Consider the following 23706-nt stretch of genomic DNA (forward strand, 5'->3'; position numbering starts at 1 on the left):
GTGGTTAGTCTAAAGAGAACTTAATTATAAGCATGGTTTAGACATTTCTAGGAGTCCACATATTCACACAGTCTTGCTAAACAATGTTTTGACTTAGCCTGACTTATTAATAAGATGTGAAGTGGGCCTAAATTTTGAAATCATCAGAGGTTTCAGCATGGATGCTATATCACTCCTATGCTGTTTAGAACTGCTGAGGTATATATGGCTAGTTTGCGCATAATACTAATCCATAGTTAATAGCTTATCAGGGTCAAGCAGCATGGTAGTTCATACTATCTGATTGCTTTGACTTCACCCCTACCCTGCTGTGAGTGGGAGCAGCAAGCCATGAAGCCTTGTCTTGTAATTATGTCCAAACTGGAATGTAGTTTGTTCCACCTTAACAAGCCATGGATCCATGTTGGCTAGTGACCATAGTTTGTTAGGAAGAAGCTATTGGTACAAGGGGGAAAAACTAGGTATAAAAGGAGAATTCTTGGATGCCAAGATCCACTTTGGGGACAAGTAGTGAGAAAATCCCAGCAGATGTTTAAAATCACAAAATATGCAGCAAAGTACAGCATGGAAATATAGGCTGTTAGACCTTTAAAATATGCCCTTCCAAGTTCCTTCCAAAGTTTCCCTTTCAAAGGTTGGATTCATGTGATTTTCCATACAGCATTCAGAAAAAAAGTTTGTTTTTCTTTTGCAGCTTGGGCTGTTTTACTATGTAATCAGCTTAAGTCTACTGAATTCAGCGGGTCTACTCTGAATGTGACTTAGTTGGATATCATCCTCAAGTTATAATTTCTATAGCACTTTTGGTGTCCAACTGTCTTCTATTTATTTTTTGTTGTAGGGGAGGTATCAGCAATTTCCTTTTCTGTTATGATGCCCCACAAACTGCAGAAAGCCTTCCATAAATAGTTGATAGGATTTAACTGTGGATTGCTTTTAATAATGCTGCATTTTTACTGATTTCTGTTACTCATTTTTCTTTTTTTTAAATCTCAGGATATTGTTTTTTTGGGGGGTGCAAAACATGTACAGAAGTAGGCTTCTGCATGCATCTTTAAAGGGATTCTATGCTGGATGTGCAATTCCTCCAGCAGTATCTGTGCATGTGTAGAATCCTCAAATAAGCTGAAAATCACACCAAATCAGTTTTTTGGCAATGGAAACTGAGGTCTGTCTCAACAACCCACCTTCTCTTTTCCCCACTGAACAGGTGACTGGCACAACTTGCAGTTTGGTTTGTTTGTTTGTTTGTTTGTTTTTGAGAGGGCTACACATTCACAGCTCTGGTTTCTACATGTTCACATTGTACAATTTGGGCCCAAGTGTACATTACCTGTTACCACTATTTGGTAATTCATATCAGAGTGTCGCCAGTCATCCTGCACCTCAGACAAGACAACTTTTACTATTTTTTGTTTCTTCATAGTGCTATGAGGCTTGAAGATGGTTTTTTAGATGAATGTGAAATGCAAAAACTAATAAAAAATTGAAATAAGCTTCTTTATTGGCCAAACTTGCAATGGTTTTCAGAATTTTAAAGTACAAGTGAAGTTGATTGTGATAGAAATAGAACATGCTACACAAGGCGGTTGGAATAAACAATTTACTCTCTCATTAAGGATGACCATGCTTAGGTGACTTATGGCTTAACGTTGCTCAGTCTCTTGTTATGTGTTCAGCCATCCTTAACTCAAATTAAAACATGGTTTATTCTACTCCCCCTTTGGAGAGATTGGGTAGAATGAAGCGTTATTGAAATTTTCATCTATCAGGCATGAATCGGAAGGTAGTCCATGCTGACAGTGACTGTGGAACTGATTCTGATCTCATGGGTCAAAGGGATCTCAAATTTAAATTTACTAACTTTGTTACTGCCTGCTAGCTATTCTGTGTCTGATTTCTTTTAAAGCAGGTAATAACTATCTTTTACTATAAGAGGCAGTCTTGGCATGATGGCTAAATATAAATTGGCAAATAAACTAACACCAAGCCCTATTTCTAGATTCATGTGCACATGCACTTAAGCAGCAAGCTCCTTCATATTCAATGCTACTCCTTTTGTAAATGAAATGTTTCCCTTCCTTGAATAATGTACTATCCAGAGGCCCACCTGCGGCACAAATGTCACAAATAGTGATTGTTTGATGTATAATGGTTTTTGCTACATACTGTCATGTCATATTAATAAAATTTTGAAAATGAGGGAGGGGGACAAAAACAAGTAGTGATCGTTCCAAGCATTATCTGAGCACAGTTTAGAACAGATACGTGATACTGTTCAATGTGAAGCAAGCATTACAACCCTAAAAGTTCTGTAACTTGGGTAAAATTCTGAGCCAGAAAGTAAGTTAAGCTTTTCTCCCACTCTTTCTTCCCACTCACCCACACCTCCAAGTCTCCTCCCATTCCCTTTCCTTTGTTGTTGCTTTGGTGAGGCACCAAGAGCATGGGAAGCGAGCCCTTTCTTCCCTGCTCTCCTCACCGATGCCTGGCATGCAGCTATGCCTGTGTACTAGAGACAAGAAGTGCTGCAAAATGTCATTTCCCATGTCATTAGTGCTGGAAAACCACATTCCTGTGTGTCTGGCACTGAACCTTAAGTAACATGCAAAGTATTAGAGAAGGGAAGAAAAAGCTCCCACCTTTCCCCTGCCATCGCTGCTGCCACTAGAGCAACATAAAAGGCAAATGTGAGGGATGAAGCTGGTGTGTAAATGCAGAGCCGTCTTCCCCTTAGGGCTTAGTGGTGTGTCGCGCCACGGTGCCGGCCTCTCAGGGATGCCCCAGCAAGTGGAGGAGCTGTGCGGCTTTGCCAGCAGCCTCCCCTTTCTCTGCACACCCGCCAGCTGTGCCCCGCCAGCCATAAGGCTCCCAAGCCTCCTCGGTAGGAGAGCGATCCTCACAGAGGCTTGGGAGTGAAGTTGTGCCCCTCCCAAGCCTCTGTGGGAGGAGAGCGCAGCTTCACTCCCAAACCTCCTCAGGAGGAGAGTGATCCCTGCAGAGGCTTAGGATGGAAGCTGAGCCCCACCAACCATATGGCTGGCAGGCACACAGCTTCCTTCCCAAGCCTCTGTGGGGATTGCTCTCCCACAGCGGCATGGGGGAGAGTCCCCCCCCCCAATGGCTGGCAGTGCACAGCTACAGCCACCCCAACACTATCTGTGATAATTTGGGGGTGCTGGGCAGATATTTGCACCCTGGTACCGCATCTGCTAAAGACAGCCCTGTGTAAATGGATCACATCCTGCCATGCTCCAGCATCATCATCAGGGTGCAGCCAAGTCCAAAACAAACTCAGAACTGGGTTGGAAAGAACCAAGCTATTTTCTGAGTTTGAGAGAAACTTGAGGTGTTTTTTAAGAGCCCAATTCTGACCAGAGGTGTTTGCCCACCGCTAGTCACAAGTAGCACAGGTAGCCTGAACAAGAACTGGAGGTCCTGTGGGCTTAGCTTTGGCATAACATCTGGCCTATGACTTCCACATTGTGTGGCCATCTGCTTCTGATTCGCTAGGTTAGAGATAAAACCCAAGCACAGGAGGTGAGCTGTGTATGTTCTGTAATGTGCACATTAGAATAGCACTGAATTGTGGTGTTATAATAAAGAGTTGTATAATCTTATGAAGGAGGGTGCAAGTAAGTGCATTTAGGATTGCAGCCTTAGTTTGTTGTAATTGTAATCTTTGTGGTCCAATCCTATACACCAAGTGTGTAGTACCTTTGGCCCTCCAGAAGTTGTTGAACTACAATTCCCACCAGCAAGCATGGCCAATTTCAGCAAGATTTGGAGTGCCACAGGTTCCTTACATCTGCTGTACACACACATCTGAAGTCCCATTGAACTAAGTGGTGCTTACCTCTGAGTAGACTTGAATAGGATTGCACCTTCAATATCTTAATTAAGATAATAAGGCTATACAGACAGAATTCTAAACTGAAACTGAGTTCATTTTCTACGAATGTTTCCATTAGAGCACCATGCTAATATAATTAGTTGGTCAAACATATGCAGGCTTTAGTAGTAGTAGTAGTAGTAGTAGTAGTAGTAGTTGTTAAGAATGCAGTGTGTGGACATTAGTGATAAAGCTCCCTTTACTGAAGTACTTTTTTATTAACAGAGTATCTCAGCATCAGAAGTGTTGCCCTCTTTTTTAATGTACCTAAAATGGTTCAGTAATAATTCAAACCGGTTAATGGAAACAAGTCCTGTTTTGCTTTCCAGAACCATTGATTAATGCAATAAAGATTGCAGGGTAACCAAGTAGGTCAGCAACCCTGCAGTGAGACGTTGCATCAGGCACATAACATACGTCCATAGCATGTGCATATAGTTAAAATTTCACATCACAGTAGAATGAATTGCCTTACCATGGTTCCCTATTTAGAATTTTATCACTTTTCCAGGCTTCTGTAACTGATAGATGTTCAATTATATGTAAAGTGACTATTAAAGCATCAGTACTCATCTAGGGGTCTAGGTCTCCTCTCCCCTTTTCTCTTGAAATTGTGTTAAAGCCATTAGTGTTACAAAGAAACGTGCATTCATCAGGTATAGCGATGGAGGCCAGGGTGCATATTACAGCTTTTACTGCATATGAGACGTTGCAGTCTTGTTCTTAAGAACTGCCAGGCAGATTGGGAATCACGGTCACGGTTAATAGCAGCGAATTGCCAGCTCTTGATGGGTGGGTAGTCACTCTTTTCAGTGGCTGCCCCCTGGGGGAGAAGGTAGAAAAACAGAGGGAGGGAATTAGAGTGACTTTGCACACTTGAGCAGGTTCATGCCGCTGGATCAGTGGCAAGCATTGGCAGGGCTCCACTCTGGGGAGGCTCACAACAACATCACAGTCTCATTTTACCAATTGGTGTTGCTATAGCCAGTGGTGCTCAGAGGGAGAGCAGAGAAAGGAGGGGCTGTGCAGGGGGAGGAGGCAATGTAGGGCTAAATTAAACAAAATAAAAAAAGGGTTTTGTAAGTAAGTAGAGTTCAGCCTGTACCTGTTAGCACAGTGCTACTAATTGTGCCAGAAGTGTTGGAATCTAAGTTTCAGTGTGTGATTAAAGAATTGGTTCAGAATCTCTCTGCATAGCCTTAATTTTTTTCAAGGTTCTTTGGGTGCAGAATGGCTTTATAATAATGATTTTGACTAATACGATTTTTGACATGCAACTTTAATGTTTAACCTTAGTACAACTCCAGAGCATTTCATGTGTATTCAACTGTAAAGAGTGATGATTTAAAGGGATAATATGAGAAAAAGGTCATTCTAGAATAAACCTTTAACAAATTGCATAAAGGAAACTTATTATCCCACAAGTAGAGGGCTATGCAGCTTTTCTTATTATTTTTTTCTGCTTGATTCAAAAAGTTGTTGAGACATGATAGGGAAAGGAAACAAAAAAAAGTGAATAGAAAACTACAAGCAGTGAACAGTCCTATGATGGTTATGATTTTGTTGCTACTAAAAATATTCTCCAATAATGTGGTTATTCATCTTCTCTCTCTTTTGGGTGAAGAATTCGCTCCAACAAGAAAATGCTTTTGTTGGTTGGTGGACTGCCCCCTGGACCTGACCGGCTACCCAGCAATTTGGTTCAGTATTATGATGATGAAAAGAAGACATGGAAAATACTGACAAGTAAGCAGTTTACTTTACGTTGAATTACCTTGATGAATTTTAAAACCTGGTTAATCAAATTAGACACTTTATTGATTTGCTTCCCTACAGAGATTTGTTTATATATTACACAGGTTTCACAATGGAAGAGTAAATTGAGATTGTAGGAGATAGTACCTGTACAACAGAACAAGCCTAAATTAAATCTGTCTTAAAATCATTTTAGTACGCTTATAGTGAAAACTAGCAAGGCTTTCTTAAATAAACCTGCCTCCTCCTCTAGGTACCTTTGCCTTTTATTACAGTGTATATTACCGGTATATGCTGTGGACACAATCCAGCCAGTTAAGACCAAGTGCCACTAATTTAAGTAGAAAAGTTCAAAACATGCCTAGATCACTCACATGGAAACTGATGCGACTTGGAAATTCCTAGCTTTCTAATTGGATTGTGTCCTATTTATATTATACTTTAGAGCTCATGGCATATTGCATTGTACTGCATACCCTTTTACACCACTCATGTCATAGAGAATTTCCCCTTCCCTCCCGTTGCGGTCTTCCACAGCTCTTACTGACACAGCCAGGTATCAGTGGTACGGGTCAGCTTCGGTAAACTGTACTGGCAGGTTTTCTATCCAGATCTGTCACCTTCTTTCTCAACGGCAACTATGTTTTACAGCAAGCATTTTGTCTTAAGCTTTGGAACTTATTGTTATAGTGGTTACAATTTCCAATCTAACGTGGTCATGGAATCAAATAATAGTGTTTTTTCCTGGTGCAGTAGGCTGTGTATTTACTGGTCCCCTTGTGGGCAGACTAGCTGCACTGGTCAATAAAACTACATTTTTAACTGTCAGAATTGCCTAAAGCTGTTCAGATAAAATTATAAACGAGCAATTCTGATCCATAAATCAAAGCCATACTTTAAAGGCCGGACAACTTGTGAAACTTAGATTTTATAACAGAAATGCTGTTTCCCAGGCAGCCTGATCCTATGAGGCCACTTTACCTGCAGTGGAGCAAACACAAGTTTGGCATGTACGGGGGGGGGGGGGCAGGGGAGAGATATACTACGCAGGGAACAGCACTGGTACAATAGCTCCAGCTACTGCCAGTGCTCAAAGGTCCTAATTGTGCCCATGACACCTTAGTGACCCATCTCATGTTCCTTAGTATCTTAGGAAATTATATCACTTTTCTCAGGACTCAAGTGTAGTTTCAAACTGCAACACTGGACACAGCTGTATATGTGTGTATACATATATTACTACTGGCTTCCATTTTTTTGCCTCCCCTTGGGATGACCAGATTCAAAGATTTCTCTTAGTACTGAAGAGGGCATTTTTGGCAGATGCAGGTTCTCATAGAGTGAAAATGTGCATTTAGCAAAATATATTGTTCTACACCACTATTATCCTCATTTGTATATATACAATATATTTTGTATGTGTTTATACTTTCCTTCCTTCCTTCCCTCCGTAGTTGTTTAAAAAAAGAGATTTAAACAACAACCAAATAAGGTGTCATAGCTTTCAGGTTTACAAGAATTGCTGTGTTTCACTTACACAAGATGTACCACCAATTGAATTTCATCTGTAAAAAGAAAGTATATCAGAGTATACATAGTATGTTTACATTGGAAGATCTTTCTTTTAAAAAAAGAAAAATTAATTATACACAGCAAAATATTAGTCTGAAAAAAGACTCAGTTTGCTTCTGAGATTGCGCTTCTGAGATTGATTGTACAGTAGAGTTGTTCTCAGGCAGGAGCAAATGAAAGAGAACTCACTGTGGAATATGTACATCAGGAATCTCACTTGCAATGCAGCACCAGATGAAATATTTATCAAATGCATACTTACTGCTTTTAAAGACTTGACTGTCACTTTTAATTCACTGGTCTCATACAATGTAGGAAAAGTATTTGGTGCTTCCAGACAGGAGTCTCCCAAAACCACTCAACTGTTGTTTCCCCTCTATATATGCTATATGAAGAATTATAACTGACTAGGCAGGTGTGTTGGTGGCTAGCACTGGGTATGCACAATCAAAGGAAAATAAAGCACCAAACCAGAATATTGATGTAATATCTTTAGCAAAACTTACTGCTTTGGTCACTTCTGACACTAGTAGCCTCTGGTGTTGGTTGTAGGACTCTTCACCAAGGTGGCTCTGAATGGCAAATAAGAAAGACTAAACATAGCCTGGAAGTTGCTGTTAAGAGCATTTTGGAAGTGGGGAGATAAGGTTGCCACAGAATCAATCAATATTCTGTAAGCTTTCTGCAGCTTGTATATTGGAGGGAAGATGAGACGGCTTCACTTAGACACGGCCAGAGAAAACTTTGATAATCAGTTTTTAAAACCCTTTCTCCCCACCCCCAGATATGCGCTAAAGGACTTCTTAAATCACACTGTAATAACCCAGCTCAGTAACATTAGGTAGAAGAAAAATATAAAAAGCAGCTGAAGAAAAACATATAATAAAATATTTAAACTAATTCACTTTTAATTAATGTACTTACTCTAAAAGACTATGTTTTCTCATGACACCAAAGGGAAGAACACACTCAGGTGATGTGATTTTCACCACACGAATAGGTTGCTAACATGCTTTCTGAGGCCATTGTTTTAGAACCCATTATAAAGTTGCTTTTGTAACTGTATCCTAGGAAACGGTGCTAATGGATACAGAACATGCCACTACAGAGGCTACAGTTTGTGGAGCACCTCTGAAATCATTCTGTCTGTAGGGATGTTTTGAGGTCTCCAGGATCCAGGCCTCCTGGATGTTATCTATAGCGTCTCTATCAGATCATTATCAGTGTCATTGTGGCAAGCAAGTGAACACATAAATTATGGGGCATCAAGAAGCAGCTCGCTGGGTGGAGCAGAGCCACTACACTATGTAGCTTCCTGGCAGACGGGTCACGGTTGCTTACTGGGACAGAGAGGGCAAAGGGGCACAGTGGTCTGCATCGTGCAAATGCACCATTGAAGCCAGATACCATGCCAACCTCACCACCACTCTCACAGGCACCAATACCCATAGCACTGACTCACCCCTTCCCTCCTGGTAAGCAACAGTAGCCCACTTGCCAGGAAGCAACTGTAGCGCCTTTGGCCCACCCAGCAAATTGCTTCCAGAGGGATCCCTTTGCATCTGGGATCCCTTCTGCGGCATTTGTGGGCACTGTAGTCTCCTAAACACCCCCAGTGGTGCCCACCATGCCTGCCCCACCACTCCTGATTTTTATTTCTATTTCCACAGAATGTATCCAGCCTCAAGTGAGCCCAAAGGCATTCTTCCTAGGAAGGGAAAGAAAGAGGCTGGGGCTACTGGAAGCCCTTTTGTCCTTGGGGCATGTAGGTGTTTGGCCTGTGTGAACATTCCCAGCTTTTCTTCAGTGCTATGGGTATTGGTGCCTGTGAGAGTTTCCTTGATTTCCATATCTTCTTTATGCTGCTTCATCTTGGCATCTGTAGAACTGGACAGTAGTGAAAGAGAAGCCATAAGCATAATTGGATGAATGCTTTGATGTTCTCATAGGTCTAAGGAAAATGTTATATTGGAACTATGGATCTTGGAGACATGATCAAATAAAGAATCAGATGTGAGATTTTGGATGAGTGGGGAGGTGCATCCTTCCTATATCTTTTTTCCCATTTCTAAGAGGAAAAGCAATATCTGGCTGCATCAGTTGATTTATTTTGTAGAATAGTTAAACAAATCATAAATGCTGGTCTCCATAAGAAATGGCCTAGCCAGAACTATGAAGACAGCTGCAGGCTTAGTGTGTATGTTGTGCATGGTAGCTCTGCAAGGAAAAGTTATTGCTTTGCCTGGTTTGATTTTTTTAATATATGCTAACCAAGGTTATTGTTATCGTCTATACTTACTGTTGGATACACAACATCCCTCAAGTATTTCTATTAACAGAAATAATTGCACTTTTCTTGGAACAGCAGTACTCAGTGTGGTCGTCCACAGACTGGTGCTGGTCCATGAGCCATAGGATGCAGTCCCCTGCAGCTCCACCACAGCCCAGGTTGGGTGGGATACTTCAGGAACTAAATATGGTACCTTGACTTAGAACATTGAGGGAGGGAATGCAGTTCCACCATATCAGCTAGCTTGAGAAGCACTGTCTTAGAAGTACAGAGCACATATAGAAACATATGAAGCCAGATGATTAGTCAATTTAGCTCTGTACTGTCTTCTGCGACACACAGTGGTTCTCCAGGGTTTCAGACAGCAATCTTACGCCTACCTGTAGAGGCCAGTGACTGAACTTAGGACCTTCTGCAATCAAATCTACTGAGATATGGCCCCTCCCAATCTTAGTCATGGAACCAGAGGAAGAAGCATGGTGCTGCTTCCAGTTTTAAATGACATATTGGAAGGGGAGAAAGATTCAAAGGAATTGAGATTTTTGTGTGCAATACAACATCACATGCACATGCATGGTACTTTTAAATGATTGTATTTTTCATAGGATATCTGGAAACAAAGGAAAAGGAGACTGAAGGGTGCAAGCAAATATATCTTATTTTGAACAAGTGTTTTTATCTCATTTGTGTTCTGCAAGTTAAGTGAAAATGCTAAATGCAGAAAAAAGCTTCTTTGCTGACTCACCCATTGTTCTCAAACACAGGGCCTGCACAAAACATGCATTTAAAATAAACGAGTATTATCTGCGACATATAGCAAAATTGGGTGGTTCAGAGTAGCAGCAAAAGCTTTGCATTGTTGACTGTGACTTTATCACTATAAATACTCTCATTATACTTTAAATTGAGTTTGGAATCTGCTTAACACTGGAGTTTTTACACATCAGTCAAATGAAAAGCAGAGACTGCTGTTTATATTGTAGTCAGATTATGTAATATTTACGGCAATGTTTTTGTTCAGTCCTTTTTTAAAAATATCAGGCTGAATTTTAATGAACAGTGTTGCTTCACTTGTTAGAAATAAACCTGCAAGAGATAAAGAATATATAGATTTCTTATATTTCTGGTTGTGGAGTTCTTCCAAAAATTTCCCTAACACTAAGGCAATGATGTATTACTTTTACTTGCATTATATGTTTTTAATCAGAGCGAGACTTCACCCTAGACAAAGCGATGCTTTCTGCATGGTCTCACTTGTTTTTGCTAAAATCTTTTGACATGATTAATTTTACTTTAATGCTTTTGTCTTGTTGTACTGGTTAAGAAGATGAGGATGAACCAGGGCTAAAACACATGCTGTTCTATCCTGATATCACTGAGTTGTTTTTTTTAAAAAAAAAAATCTTAATGGGCTTAAAAAAATGAATCCAATTGGAATTAGATTTCTTGCTAGTATGCAATTTCTTGCATACTGTTGAAAAGAAGATGTCATTACTGGTTGTTAGTTTTATTACTGGTGTTTCTTTAATAACATCACCTGTATAATATAATTAGTGGCTACAAAGGAGATTGAATTTTACACCAAGACTCTAGCCACATTTGCCAAGGAATGAACTAAGCCAACATTCTCATTCATCAAGCTCCCAGTCACCCAGGTTTTCCCTCATACTGCCATCATCCCACAGGCAAAAGGATATTGCCACATCCTTGCTGGTGCAATGTCATGCTTCCCTAATGCAAGATTGGGGAGCAATCTAATTCTGTGCAGTGGGGGGAAATGGACTCTTGCTAGTTTTATCCCAAGCAGCGTAGATTCTTTTGAAGTGCATGTTGAGATTGCATGGAGACACCTGAATAGGGTTTAGAAGGTGTTGTTTATCAAGTCAGTTAATCTTTTGTTAATTTATTGGGAGGAAGATGGCCACCGAATGCTTGAAGCAGGGTTTTGAGCTCTAAGGCCAACTCTAAGGCAGGTTTCTGCTCTATAACCAACCCTTAGCACTTGTTTTCATCCCCTCTTCCATTTTACTTCTTAACTCCTTTTATTGCTTCATTTTGTTGTTTTAATTTATTGTTTTATCTCATTGTTTTATTGTTCTAACTCCCCTAAACTGTGAGGCTGCATGAAGCTGGGCTGGACTGAACACTTTGGTAGGCGGTGCCAAACGCAAGGTCGAGCCAAAGCTTACAAAATACTAGTATTAAATTAAGGAAGAGAAACATCTTGATTAATGATTTACAGGCAATTCCCCATTTACACGGGTTTGAGACACGTGCATCGCCATCAATCTGGAAGTGGCACTTAAAGGGGCAAAAATGCCCTCCCCCCAAAAAAGAGTGAATGTGGCATGAAAACAGCATCTAACAATCCCACAAGCTTTTGCAACTGCAATCCCAGGACTGCTGCTGATTTTTTAAAAGGGTTTTTCAAGAGTTTCCAGAAGTTTATAGGGTTCAGTGGTGGTCCCAACATATATGATTTCACATAAATGTGTGATGCCTCGGAATGTAACCCCCTGCATGCATGAGGAGTAGCCTGTACATTTCTTGCCCATCCCCCAGAGGGATAGTTTGCATTATAGCATATATGGAAACAGCATGTAAATTTATACATTTAAAATTACACATTATAAAATAGGCAAGGATCACATGAATTATATAAACCCAACACCCCTCCTTCATTTCCTTTCAGTCATCTAGATGAGACAAGGGTTTAAAATATGCATTTGATTTTTAAAAAATAAATGCATAAATGCATTATACAGTGGTACCTCGGGTTACATACGCTTCAGGTTACATACACTTCAGGTTACAGACTCCGCTAATCCAGAAATAGTACCTCGGGTTAAGAACTTTGCTTCAGGATGAGACAGAAATCGTGTGGCAGCGGCACGGCAGCAGCGGGAGGCCCCATTAGCTAAAGTGGTCTTCAGGTTAAGAACAGTTTCAGGTTAAGAACGGACCTCCGGAACGAATTAAGTACTTAACCCAAGGTACCACTGTAATACTACCTCTTTAAAGAGAGTATTTAAATTGGGGTTGCTGGTTTGTCGCTCCTTGCCGCTTTTCTGTCATGCGGGTGCGTTTTTCAGCTCCTGAATACTTTGCCATTTCTGTTCCTGAACATGAGACAGAGCCAATGAATCCTTTAGGCATTTGCTCAAAATTAGTGTTAAAAAGGCACAGCAAATTGCTTTGATTAGTCATAGAATAATAGGGACAAAGGAGGAAATTGGGGTGAATAATCTCTTGATATGTCCCCATTATACTGTTTGAAGATTGACAGTTTTCATTTATCATAGTTGTGCACAAACTATACACATTTTGACACCCAAATTTAATTTGATGAACAATTCTCAGTGGCCCCAATAAATTCTCTGCATCTCACTTTATTCACTCAGCAGTTGCAAGCACCAGGGCTTCTGATTCAGTGCTGTGTTAAGGTTGGTCTCAGCCCTGCATTGTAAAGCTTGAGCAAGCACTGGCACATTACTAAAGCAGCAGCCTCAACACTGTGTGCTAGACAGCTTTAATGAAGGCTTTGGATATCTGAAGAACTAATGACTCCCCTAGAACATGCAATTGTTGTACTTAGAAATGCAGTATTTACATCAGTCTGTCTTTGTGTAACTGTTGTTTTTAAAAGCTTATCCACCATGTCTGCCTCAGAAAGTATCAAAAACAGCTCACATTGTAATAAAAATGCATAGACAATGGCAAAACAAATAGGAACTTAGACAGCTGCCTGTTACCAGGGCCATTGGTTTCATTTAATATTTGTATGACACTTTTCCAGCAACAAAGTTTAGCTCAAAGCAGTTCATAACAATACCAAACCATTAACAAATGAAAGCAACAAAATAATATCAAAAAAGACACAAAAGCATATCATGGCCAGCAATAATAATAATAAACGTGTTAGCACATTTCCAAATAGTATGGTTTCAAATTGGATGGGAGTCCGCGTGTTGAGATTTTTGCATTGCAGGGGGTTGGACTAGATGACCCTCAGGGTCCCTTCAACCTCTGCAGTTCTATGATTCTATGGCTCATTGTGCAGAAACACAATTCAGTAAAAAAATGATGAGGTCTAATATAAGCCCTTTCTAATTGAAAAATAACAAAAATGCCTATTAAGCACCAGCCCAGAGCCAGTTGACATAATCCCCCCGTAAAGAGGCAGCTTCTTTTGAAGTTTCAGGCACTGACCTAAATGAGCATAATGTCCATCTATCTTAGTATTGTCTACACTGGCTGACAGCAGCTCTCCAGGGTTTCAGACAGTGGATATTTCCAGCCTTACCTAGACATGTCAGGCATCAAACCTATGAGCTTTTGGGCAGGAAATATGTGCCCTACCTCTGAGCTATGGCCTCTCCCTGGAATAAAATATTGATAAAATAAATAAAAGTACAAAAAAGAGACAGAAGCATAGAGCCTGATTACCCCCCATTCTTTCTCACCATCCTTTATTGAGGGCGCCAAGTCTGCCTTGCGTTCCTTTTAACCTGGTCCAACAAACCAGAAAGCCAAAAGACAAATATAGCTAAAATTAGATGAAGGGATCAAATTACAATAAAAGTGCAAATGTAAGATTGATTAGAAAATCAAGCCAATTTTCAAAACTCATGGGCTTACATTTCACATAAAAATGGCAGGGGTGTTTCTGAAAGAAAAGAGGGCAGCAAGAGCGTGTGTGTTATGGTGGAGTTTAGTTATACAATGCCTGTGGCAAGCATGATGTATGGCTGCATTCCTATTAATGATGCATGGCTGCATATCTAAGAATGAGAGAGAAAAGTTCTAAGGAAGAATGGAAATCCAGCAGATTGTCACTACATCAGTGGCATTTGTGATTGAAATTTTATGTTTCCCATTTGAAATATCTTTCAATAACAATCAGAGCTTTCTCTAAATGTGTTTTGTTGGTTGATAATATTAATGGATGCTGTTTTTATACCTCTGTTATTTAGCTGAACATGTTTTAATATCTTGGATTGGGGTTTCCTCATGTTCTGATTTCCTTGCACGAACAAAACTTCCCAAGATATATGTGCTGTGTTAATTTTCTGTGACCATTTCCTCTCATTGCTTTTTTCAGGAAAGGAAGAGGCAAACTGTCTTTCCTTGTTTGGAAAACTCTGTTCATTTGCAGTACACACAAAAAAGCAATTACTAGAGTAATGGAATGGCCTATGCTGCTAGGTCAAATTGAAGGCTTGTTATTGTTGTTGTTTAGTCATTTAGTCGTGTCTGACTCTTTGTGACCCCATGGACACCAGGCACTCCTGTCTTCCACTGCCTCCCACAGTTTGGTCAAACTCATGCTGGTAGCTTCAAGAACACTGTCCAACCATCTCGTCCTCTGTCATCCCCTTCTCCTTGTGCCCTCAAACTTTCCCAACATCAGGGTCTTTTCCAGGGAGTCTTCTCTTCTCATGAGGTGGCCAAAGTATTGGAGCCTCAGCTTCAGGATCTGTCCTTCCAGTGAGCACTCAGGGCTGATTTCCTCAAGAATGGATAGGTTTGATCTTCTTGCAGTCCATGGGACTCTCAAGAGTCTCCTCCAGCACCATAACTCAAAAGCATCAATTCTTCGGCAATCAGCCTTCTTTATGGTCCAGCTCTCACTTCCATACATCACTACTGGGAAAACCATAGCTTTAACTATACGGGCCTTTGCTGGCAAAGTGATGTCTCTGCTGTTTTTTTGAGAGCCAGTGTGGTGTAGTGGTGAAGAGCAGTAGACTCGTAATCTGGGGAACCGGGTTCGCGTCTCCGCTCCTCCACATGCAGCTGCTGGGTGACCTTGGGCTAGTCACACTTCTTTGAAGTCTCTCAGCCCCACTCACCTCACAGAGTGTTTGTTGTGGGGGAGGAAGGGAAAGGAGAATGTTAGCCGCTTTGAGACTCCTTAAAGGGCGTGAAAGGCGGGATATCAAATCCAAACTCTTCTTCTACTCTTCTTCTTCTTTTTAGGATGCTGAAGGCTAGTGTGCTTATTAATGAGCAAATTCATTGGCAGGGACTGAATGGGGAAGTGGAACCAGGTGTCCTTCTTGGAGAGCATTGCAAGATGGTAGCAGAGACTTGGGAGTCACATGGTTGCTAGATAGGTAAGACATGATGTCAGCAGCGCTCTTCTACCCTCAGTTATTCCCTGGATATATCCAAGAGCAGATGAAGATACTCCAAACACAAACTAATGCAGTTTTTGTTATGGGCTGTTCCACTTGTTCAATATCTTCTGTGTACCCTGTTACAATGCACCTATTTAGCACTTACGTCATAATGCTCAGCCTTTGGTCATCTTGTAGCTTCATTTCTTTCTGATTTTCCCAGCTTTCTGTGTTCCTTAACAGAATCTCTGCATGCTTTCTAGCACATGCAAATAAAAGTCACCTTTACACCTCAAAAACTCTAAAGTTCAAGATATTCTTTAAAAATTGCTCTTCGTGAAATCAGAAAACTGCCCATTTTCTGTGGATAGATTTGATATTTTAGTATTCCAGGTGTGGAATACCAAGGCAGAATAGGGTGGTACAGAACAGAGTGATATGTGTACAGAGATTTAACACATCTTGGTAATTACAGTTGTTTCTTCCTTATAATACCATATCTGAAATCCCTGTAGGGACTCTTCTACATAAAGGGAATCCTGATTGGCTGAGGATTTCTCTTTATATGGAGAAGTCCTATACATGTTTACCCTACATGCATAGGGGCTGTTCTCACTGAAGCTGAGCATACACCACCAGGATCATGGCTTACTGGCATGATCTCACTCAACTCTCATGTGTTCAGTGAACATGTAATGGGACTAATGTAGACTAAGGCTTCATACAGACCAAATGAATGAAACACTTATCTGCTGCTGTCTAGTTTTACCTTAAAAGATTGTGACCAGGATCATTGTGGAGAAATGACCAAGAGTGAGTCAAAGCCAGTGAACAAATCTAGTACAGTATAATGTAAGAAAATGAGTCAGTGATTCAGTGCTGGGAAGGCAAGTTAAACTGCTGAAAGGATTGATGCAAGCAAGGCAGGGTCAAAACTAGGTGATATCCTAGCTGCAAATGGGCTGATAAAGCTAAGCGGGAAAAATCGGCATATAGAGGAGTATATCCGGAGGAGTAGTTAGTAGTAGTATAACAACTATATTTTGCTGTTTCCTGTTGAGGAATTTCCAGCATAATGTAAATACCATAGCAGCCACCTGGGATTGCTATCTTTTTCTGGCAGGGCTCTTGAGTCTTTAATAGCTGCATGACAGGGAAAAATTGTACCAGAGAAACATTTCTGAGCATGGAAGTGCAATGAAGCGGAAATTGTCACCTGTTGAATTTCTGCTTGTCATACTGCAGTTAAAGGTAGGAATTCCTGCCATAAATAAACTTGGGAACCATATTCTTTTGAGAAGCAAACTGCACAGGATGCAAGATTGGAAATACATTATGTATGGGGTAGCATTTTTGTAAGTCATCACTATCTCACTTTAAAATAAATCCAGAGGGATAGCATGCCAATCTCTTGCAGTAAAAACAATCAATGTGTCTTGTGGCACCTTAAATTTATGTCATAAATGCATTATAACACACATTTTCAAGGACCCAAACCCATGTTGTTAGATGCGGGAAGTGAATTCTTAGTAGGTAGATATATAAAGGAGAAAATTGTAAGGTGGGAGTTGAATGGTAATGAAATGCAATCATTACAATCAGTGAGAATCAGAGTTTAAATCTATGTTAAATGGGGACAAAATTGGTGATAATTGCTAAAATTATTATGTAACACTTCTAGGGATATAGGGAATTATTTGCAAGGAACTGTCACAGATAGCGTGCACAGGTTTATTTTATATTTGTGTTCAATATTTATTGGTATTTTCACATAGCTATTTATTTATAGTTGTATATTATCTTCTTCGAGGTTTTTGTGATAAAAGATATATGAACCTTGTTAAGTAAATAAATAAATTTACTTAATAAAACAGATGACTCTTTTATAGCAATATGTTTCAGTTTCTGCTTTCTTCTGTTGCTCTGGTGTGAATCAAAATCATGCTATAGCCAAGGTGGCAGTTACAGAATACTTGAAGATGGAATTCTCAGAAGCTCTGATATCAGATATTATCCTCCAGTGTTAAGGTGTCAAGTCTACGGGCATATAAGTTTTCTCTTGTTTCCGATATCAGATGTATCTGGAGCAACAAAGAAAATTACCAAAGAAGGACCAATGAACTTAAAGTACATTGCTGTACCGAAGACATCCTCCACATTTACCGGTAATTGATTGCTGCAACACATCCATGTAATCTGGGGAAACTCTAATCCATGAAAGTGAGGAGTCAATCAACAAAGTAATACATATTCAGTTTTTGGTAGATTTCCATTCAGCATCTGGTAATCAGAGAGTGCTCACTGGAAGGACAGATCCGGAAGCTAAGGCTCCAATACTTTGGTCACCTCATGAGAAGAGAAGACTCCCTGGTAAAGACCCTGATGTTGGGAAAGATTGAGGGCACAAGGAGAAGGGGATGACAGAGGACGAGATGGCTGGACAGTGTTCTCGAAGCTACAAATGTGTGTTTGACCAAGCTGCAGGAGGCAATGGAAGGCAGGAGTGCCTGGTGTGTTCTGGTCCATGGGGTCATGAAGAGTCGGACATGACTAAATGACTAAACAACAAAAAAATTTTCTTCCAGTAGCACCTTAAAGACCAACTAAGTCAGTTCTTGGTATGAGCTTTCGTGTGCATGCACACTTCTTGTGCATGCACACGAAAGCTCATACCAAGAACTGACTTAGTTGGTCTTTAAGGTGCTACTGGAAGAATTTTTTTTTGTTTTGACTATGGCAGACCAACACGGCTACCTATCTGTAACTGACTAAACAACAACAACCAGAGACAGATACCCAGTGTTAGCAAATTCTGAATGCTTTGCCAGACCAAAGACCAAGTCTATTGATTTAGCATTCCACCAGCCTCCAAATCTACACAGGCTATTAGAGCTGTACTTAAGCTACCATTCAGCAATCCTGTATCACATCCTGTTGAATCCAAATACTGTATCACCTGCTTTTATCTCATGAACAGTTGCTTTCAAAAGCACTATGGTGGCAGAAGCTCCTACAGTGTGGAGAACCTATATTGTTGTGCGGTAAACTAAACATGTTTTAACAATTTAAACACTTATTGGGTTGTAAATGGCTAACTGTCAGGAAGTATTGTCTCTAACTGCTGGCTAGAAGCAGAGAGAATATACAAAGTTATACAAGGTCTGTTAGTCAATTGACATTTAAACTGTCACAGCTTCTTCCTATTGCTGGCTGCGTTTCACCTTTTATGCTAACAGCAGTGGCATTCAGAACTGATTGGTTTATGATTGGTCAGTTAGTGGATATTGCATTCAAATCTCTTTGTCCTTATTTATAGGCAAATGGGCTTTGTAATTCCATCAGAAACAAATTGATTGGCTTGAGGATCATGACCAAAGAAAGTATAAGACTAGGTTTAGCTCTGTTTGGACAGGTTTTGGTAGGCTGAAGAGGATTGTCAAGGGTCTAAAAAGTGGCCCTGAAGACAGAAGGAAGCATAGAGAGAGCAAGAAGCAGAGTATGGCAACTGATGAAGAATATATACCTACCTGGAAGCACAAATCATTTGACATGAGAGCTAAGAAGGTCTGCAACAGGGAGTGGGAGGCTCCAGCAGCTGCCTTGGGGAGAGCTGAGGCCAGAATGACAATGGAGGGAAGATTGGCTCCTCAAAGAGATTTTAAATAACTGCATAGGCTTGTTGGCATAAAGTATTCAAGAGATGCTTGAAAGTCAAAAAGTGAGGAAAACTTGATGTATCTCTGCTGGAAGAGTGTCCCACAGTAACACTAAATGCCTGACTTCTGGTTGAGGCTAGTTGAGCCTCTGTAGCATGGAGCACAACTATGGGAAAACAGCTTTCAAACTTTACAGGGAAAAAATGTGGCCAATTCATGGTGGAACTACAGAGACACAGCCACAAAGCAGCCATGAAACAATAAACAGAAGCAATTATTTTACCAGGACTGAAGTATGGAGTAGGAAACAGTATTTTGGACTGCCAATGGAATCATGGACTGCTTCTCATTCGGTTTGGATTTGGGGAACTGAGACAAGAAAACACAAGGCACATTTTGTGCCAAATCTGTCACAATCAGTGAGAGTTGTAGGAACTCAGCACTTGTCAGGATTGGCACCAAATGCATTTGTTTTCTGTACACAACATTTGATTTATTTCCTTTGAACTGGATACACAAACAGAAGTTAACTGCTGGAGAGAAAACTAGCTATGCTATTCATGTTACATTTCACTTCTTTGTTTGTGGTTGGCTGCAAATTCTGATTAATATAATAATTCAAAGCATCTTGAGGTGGGGCACAGAAGGGCAGGCAGCTATGAACACCATCTAGTGACTCCATCTAGAATTGTAAAGGATGAGTATGTGACTGGTTTTTAAAAAGAGACAGATACTGCTGTCATCATTGCTAACCTGACAGACTGAAGTTGCAATCTTATACCCACATACCTAGTAGTAAGTCCCATTGAACACAGGAAACCTTACTTACAAGTATTTATTTCTTTATATCAATTTGTCACTTCTTCACAAAATTGTCTAAAGGAGACTTACAAAGTAAAAAACAACATTAAAATTTATAGTAGATAGGTATTGGATTGGTTGATACAGTTTTTAAATAACCCTGTACAGTATGTCTGTCTCCATTAGAACTTAGCACCTATGTGTAACATTACTGTTGAATTGCTCCAAGTGATTTCTGTCTCTGTGACTGTATCTCTGGCAAAGTAGACCTCACAAGCATTTTAAAAATCAAAGTAGATTTTCAGTTCATCCAGTAACACAAAAGTATTCATTGTCCACTTATCTTCATTTGGTGCTCTTCCATCTGAAGCACTTCTCTCCAACCCAGATATTTGTGACCAGAAATCTACTGTGTTTTGGGTAGTTAGTAATTCATTACAAATAATGAATACGTTTGCATTCAAAGTGAACATCTCCCAGACAGCTGTTATGCTGAAATTTATTGGCAAGTGCTAATTTTTGAATAATTATGAGCAGATTTGAGGAAGGGGTTATAGAATTATTTTAAAACAGTGGAAGGCTTTTTTAGTGCCTGCACAGCCCCTCCTGGTGATACATTGCTGACTTAGATCTGCCTCAAACTTTATGTGTGGTTTCGGTTTGCTGAGGTATGTATGATGTGAAGGAAAGATTGGCACCCATAAACATTTGAGAAACTGGAGTCCTGGCTTGTGCCCACTGTTTGTTTAGAAATATATACCTGCCATTCAGGCCTATGGAACCTGTTGTGTTTTCAAGATGTTTTCTGGGACCCGTGTGTTTTCTGGTTGGTGGAAACACGCTAGTTAAGACCAATGACACAATCTTACAAGATACAGCATCAGACGAAGAAAAAGAATTCAAATATTGTGCAAGCATAGTAAAGTGTGGGGACAGATGTGGTGAAGGGCAGAACTGGAAGTGAATGGGTGTGCACAGTGAGAGAGAAGATATCACTCATTCTCTGTCAGGAAAGGGGGAAGTCTCTCTTTGCTTTTGCGTTGCCTGATTTTGTTAAAATAAATCCTTTCCCAAACTGGTTGCTGATGATGCACAACCAAATACTTGTACAAGTTCAATCCAAACAATCTACATACTAGAATGCAGAAACACAGATACTGAAGGAAACGAACTCCCTGCATGCGCGCCCCCGCGCCCCACTGAGAATAGGGTTCTGCTCCACAAATTAAGTGGACCAGATTTCTTTTGAAATTTTAAAGAAGTGATCTGTACTACAACTCTGCTTTCTCATCATCTTGGGACCTTAACTTCTGGGGGAGAAGGTAGGCCAGAAGAGAAGCTGTTGGTTTGTGCATGTCCTCTCCGATATGTCTATATAGGTGCAGTTTATTTCTAGGACCTTGGGTCTTGCACATGTTTTTCAGATGTCAATTTTTTCCTCTTATTTATTGGTGTTTTCTCCTTTCATTTAACTCCACTAGTTTGTTTAATAAAGCTGAGAGTTCTTGCAGAGAGCTTTATAAACACATGTTATTAGATTTTTAAACCTCTTTTGAAAGTGCCTCTATCCTACTTCCTCCTAGTAAAGTGACCTTTTTAAATGGAGGGAAGTGGGTTTAGATGACAGTCATGATAAATGCGGTCATGTTCACTCAATAAAATAAGGCCCAGTGCATTTGAGGATAAATCAGTGAAATGTACAACCCCACCTGTCTGTCTCCATCATTCATTTCCACTGTCACTTTCACAGTGGCTGATGGATCACAGTTGCTGTAAAATTAGACAGCCTTTAATCTCATTTCATCCTGATTAGCTTCTCTTTACCCTTTCCCTCTAACTCACTGACTGACACGCTAAAAACTCACACTGGGCTGTGTTTGAGCGTGGCGTACAAACTTCTTTTCCAATACCTTTTTTGGAGGGGAAGAGAGGTACTCACCTGAGATGAAATGAAATGTAAAGATGAGGGAATCTGAGACTCATATTAAAATAAATCAGCAAAGCAGAGGACAGTGTGCAATTAATAAGAGCAGCTGTCTGCATCAGCGGACTACACATTGGCCCATGCTTTGCATTATTTACACCCATGAATTCTTAGTGAATGTAATAAGTTGGTCTAAAAGGCATCGTGGGGCAGGGGGGATGAGGGGCAATGTAAAAAGTGTGGTTGCTTCCTTCAGAATGCAGAAATGTGTCATATCTTACAGAAAGTTATTGCAGGTGTGCCCAAGGGCTCACATGTGCCTAATGGAACCTTTAAATTTTGGGGGACGGCGGCAGCTTCTGTCTGAAAAATACATACTCTCAACAGAGCCAGTAATGTAGTTCTCTGAATTGTAACATGCTCTTTTATAAGTTACATTTTGGAACCAGAGTGTTGTTGTTTTTTTAACCTGAGTGACATTTTAGAACTTTTATTTCTGCTTATTCCATTGCAACTTTCATTTGTGTCATTGGAGTGATCATAATACCGGTAATTTTACAAGTCAGATATTCTACCATTTTTACACATGGCATCAAACAAACAGAGTACTATTGGCCATATTTGTTGCCACTTAGCTCTGAAAATCATGTTTAAAGAAGTTTTGCAGCCTTAGTACATTACATGCTAAGAAGCATGCCCAATGGCAAGAAAATCATTTCTACATGATTCAGATGCATTCTGCATGGGGTGCGCATGCGACCTGCCTTAATCCAACCAGGAAGTGCTTATTTGAAGAGCAGTATAAATAAAATAACATAAGAACATGGGCGGAGGTGATCCCATGAATATTTCACATGGAACTGGCAACCTGTGGGGAAGCAAACAATTATTCACGTCACCACCCTGCCCAACTTCTACAATTTGGCATTGCTGTACTATGAAGTGGTTCCCCCATGCTTCTGGGTATGCAATTGAAAGGTGCTGCAATGTAGTAGGAAAGGAGCCTCAGATCCGCTCCTAGTATCTTTGGAGTAAATATGAAGGGTCTCCAGATCTATTTTGAGTGAGTATTTTGTCATGAGTTAAAAAAGAGGCAGAACTTGCTTTTCATGATTTCATGTGATCTGAAGGATTCCACAACTTGTGAGGCGGAAAACAAGCACAGATCACCACCTGTGTATCGTGGCCTTGTTTCTAGTGGACTGCTCACAAGTTGCTCAGGCCTCCTCTTAAGGGAGAGGGTTTTAGTGATGCATGGAATGATGGCATTACATTTAACTTGCAGAAGAAAGCTTACCTGTGGGCTCAAATCTCAGACTTGCCCCTGAGTTATAAATTAACATACTGAGTGTTGTGAACCAATACCAATATAAATCTACACATGACATTAAGCCATTCTACCTATCAATACATTTTCCAAAGCTATAGTTCTTAAGCTTCATCTTCCAAAATATCTCATTGACTTACGTGGAACAACTGTGTAAGTAATTTGAAAATTAACAGTGTCTATGTCTGGCTGCTTAATGGCTGTATAAGATCTACCAGCAATAAGTAACATTAATTAATGCATTTTCACTAGCCTAGCTGCCTAACAATTGCTTTTGCTTAGGCAGCTGTACAACCACAGACTATGAAAATGATGTTTGACCTTTACTGGAAGCTAAATTTGCACCTTGCTTATTCACCATTGCATAGGC

General features: G+C 40.3%; 1 protein-coding gene across 2 annotated transcripts in view; it reads left to right on the forward strand.

The window, feature by feature from the left end:
* The window catches only part of KLHL14 (kelch like family member 14), a 62689-nt gene that overhangs the window by 15256 nt on the left and 23727 nt on the right, over positions 1-23706 (forward strand). For both annotated transcript variants that reach the window (XM_083747791.1, XM_083747790.1), the window contains one exon: positions 5517-5638. In XM_083747791.1, coding sequence (XP_083603917.1) covers positions 5517-5638 — 122 coding nt within the window. The remainder of the gene's footprint in view (positions 1-5516; positions 5639-23706) is intronic.

This window comes from Podarcis gaigeae, assembly GCF_964106915.1.
Source record: "Podarcis gaigeae genome assembly, chromosome: 7".
NCBI classification, from domain to species: Eukaryota; Metazoa; Chordata; class Lepidosauria; order Squamata; family Lacertidae; genus Podarcis; species Podarcis gaigeae.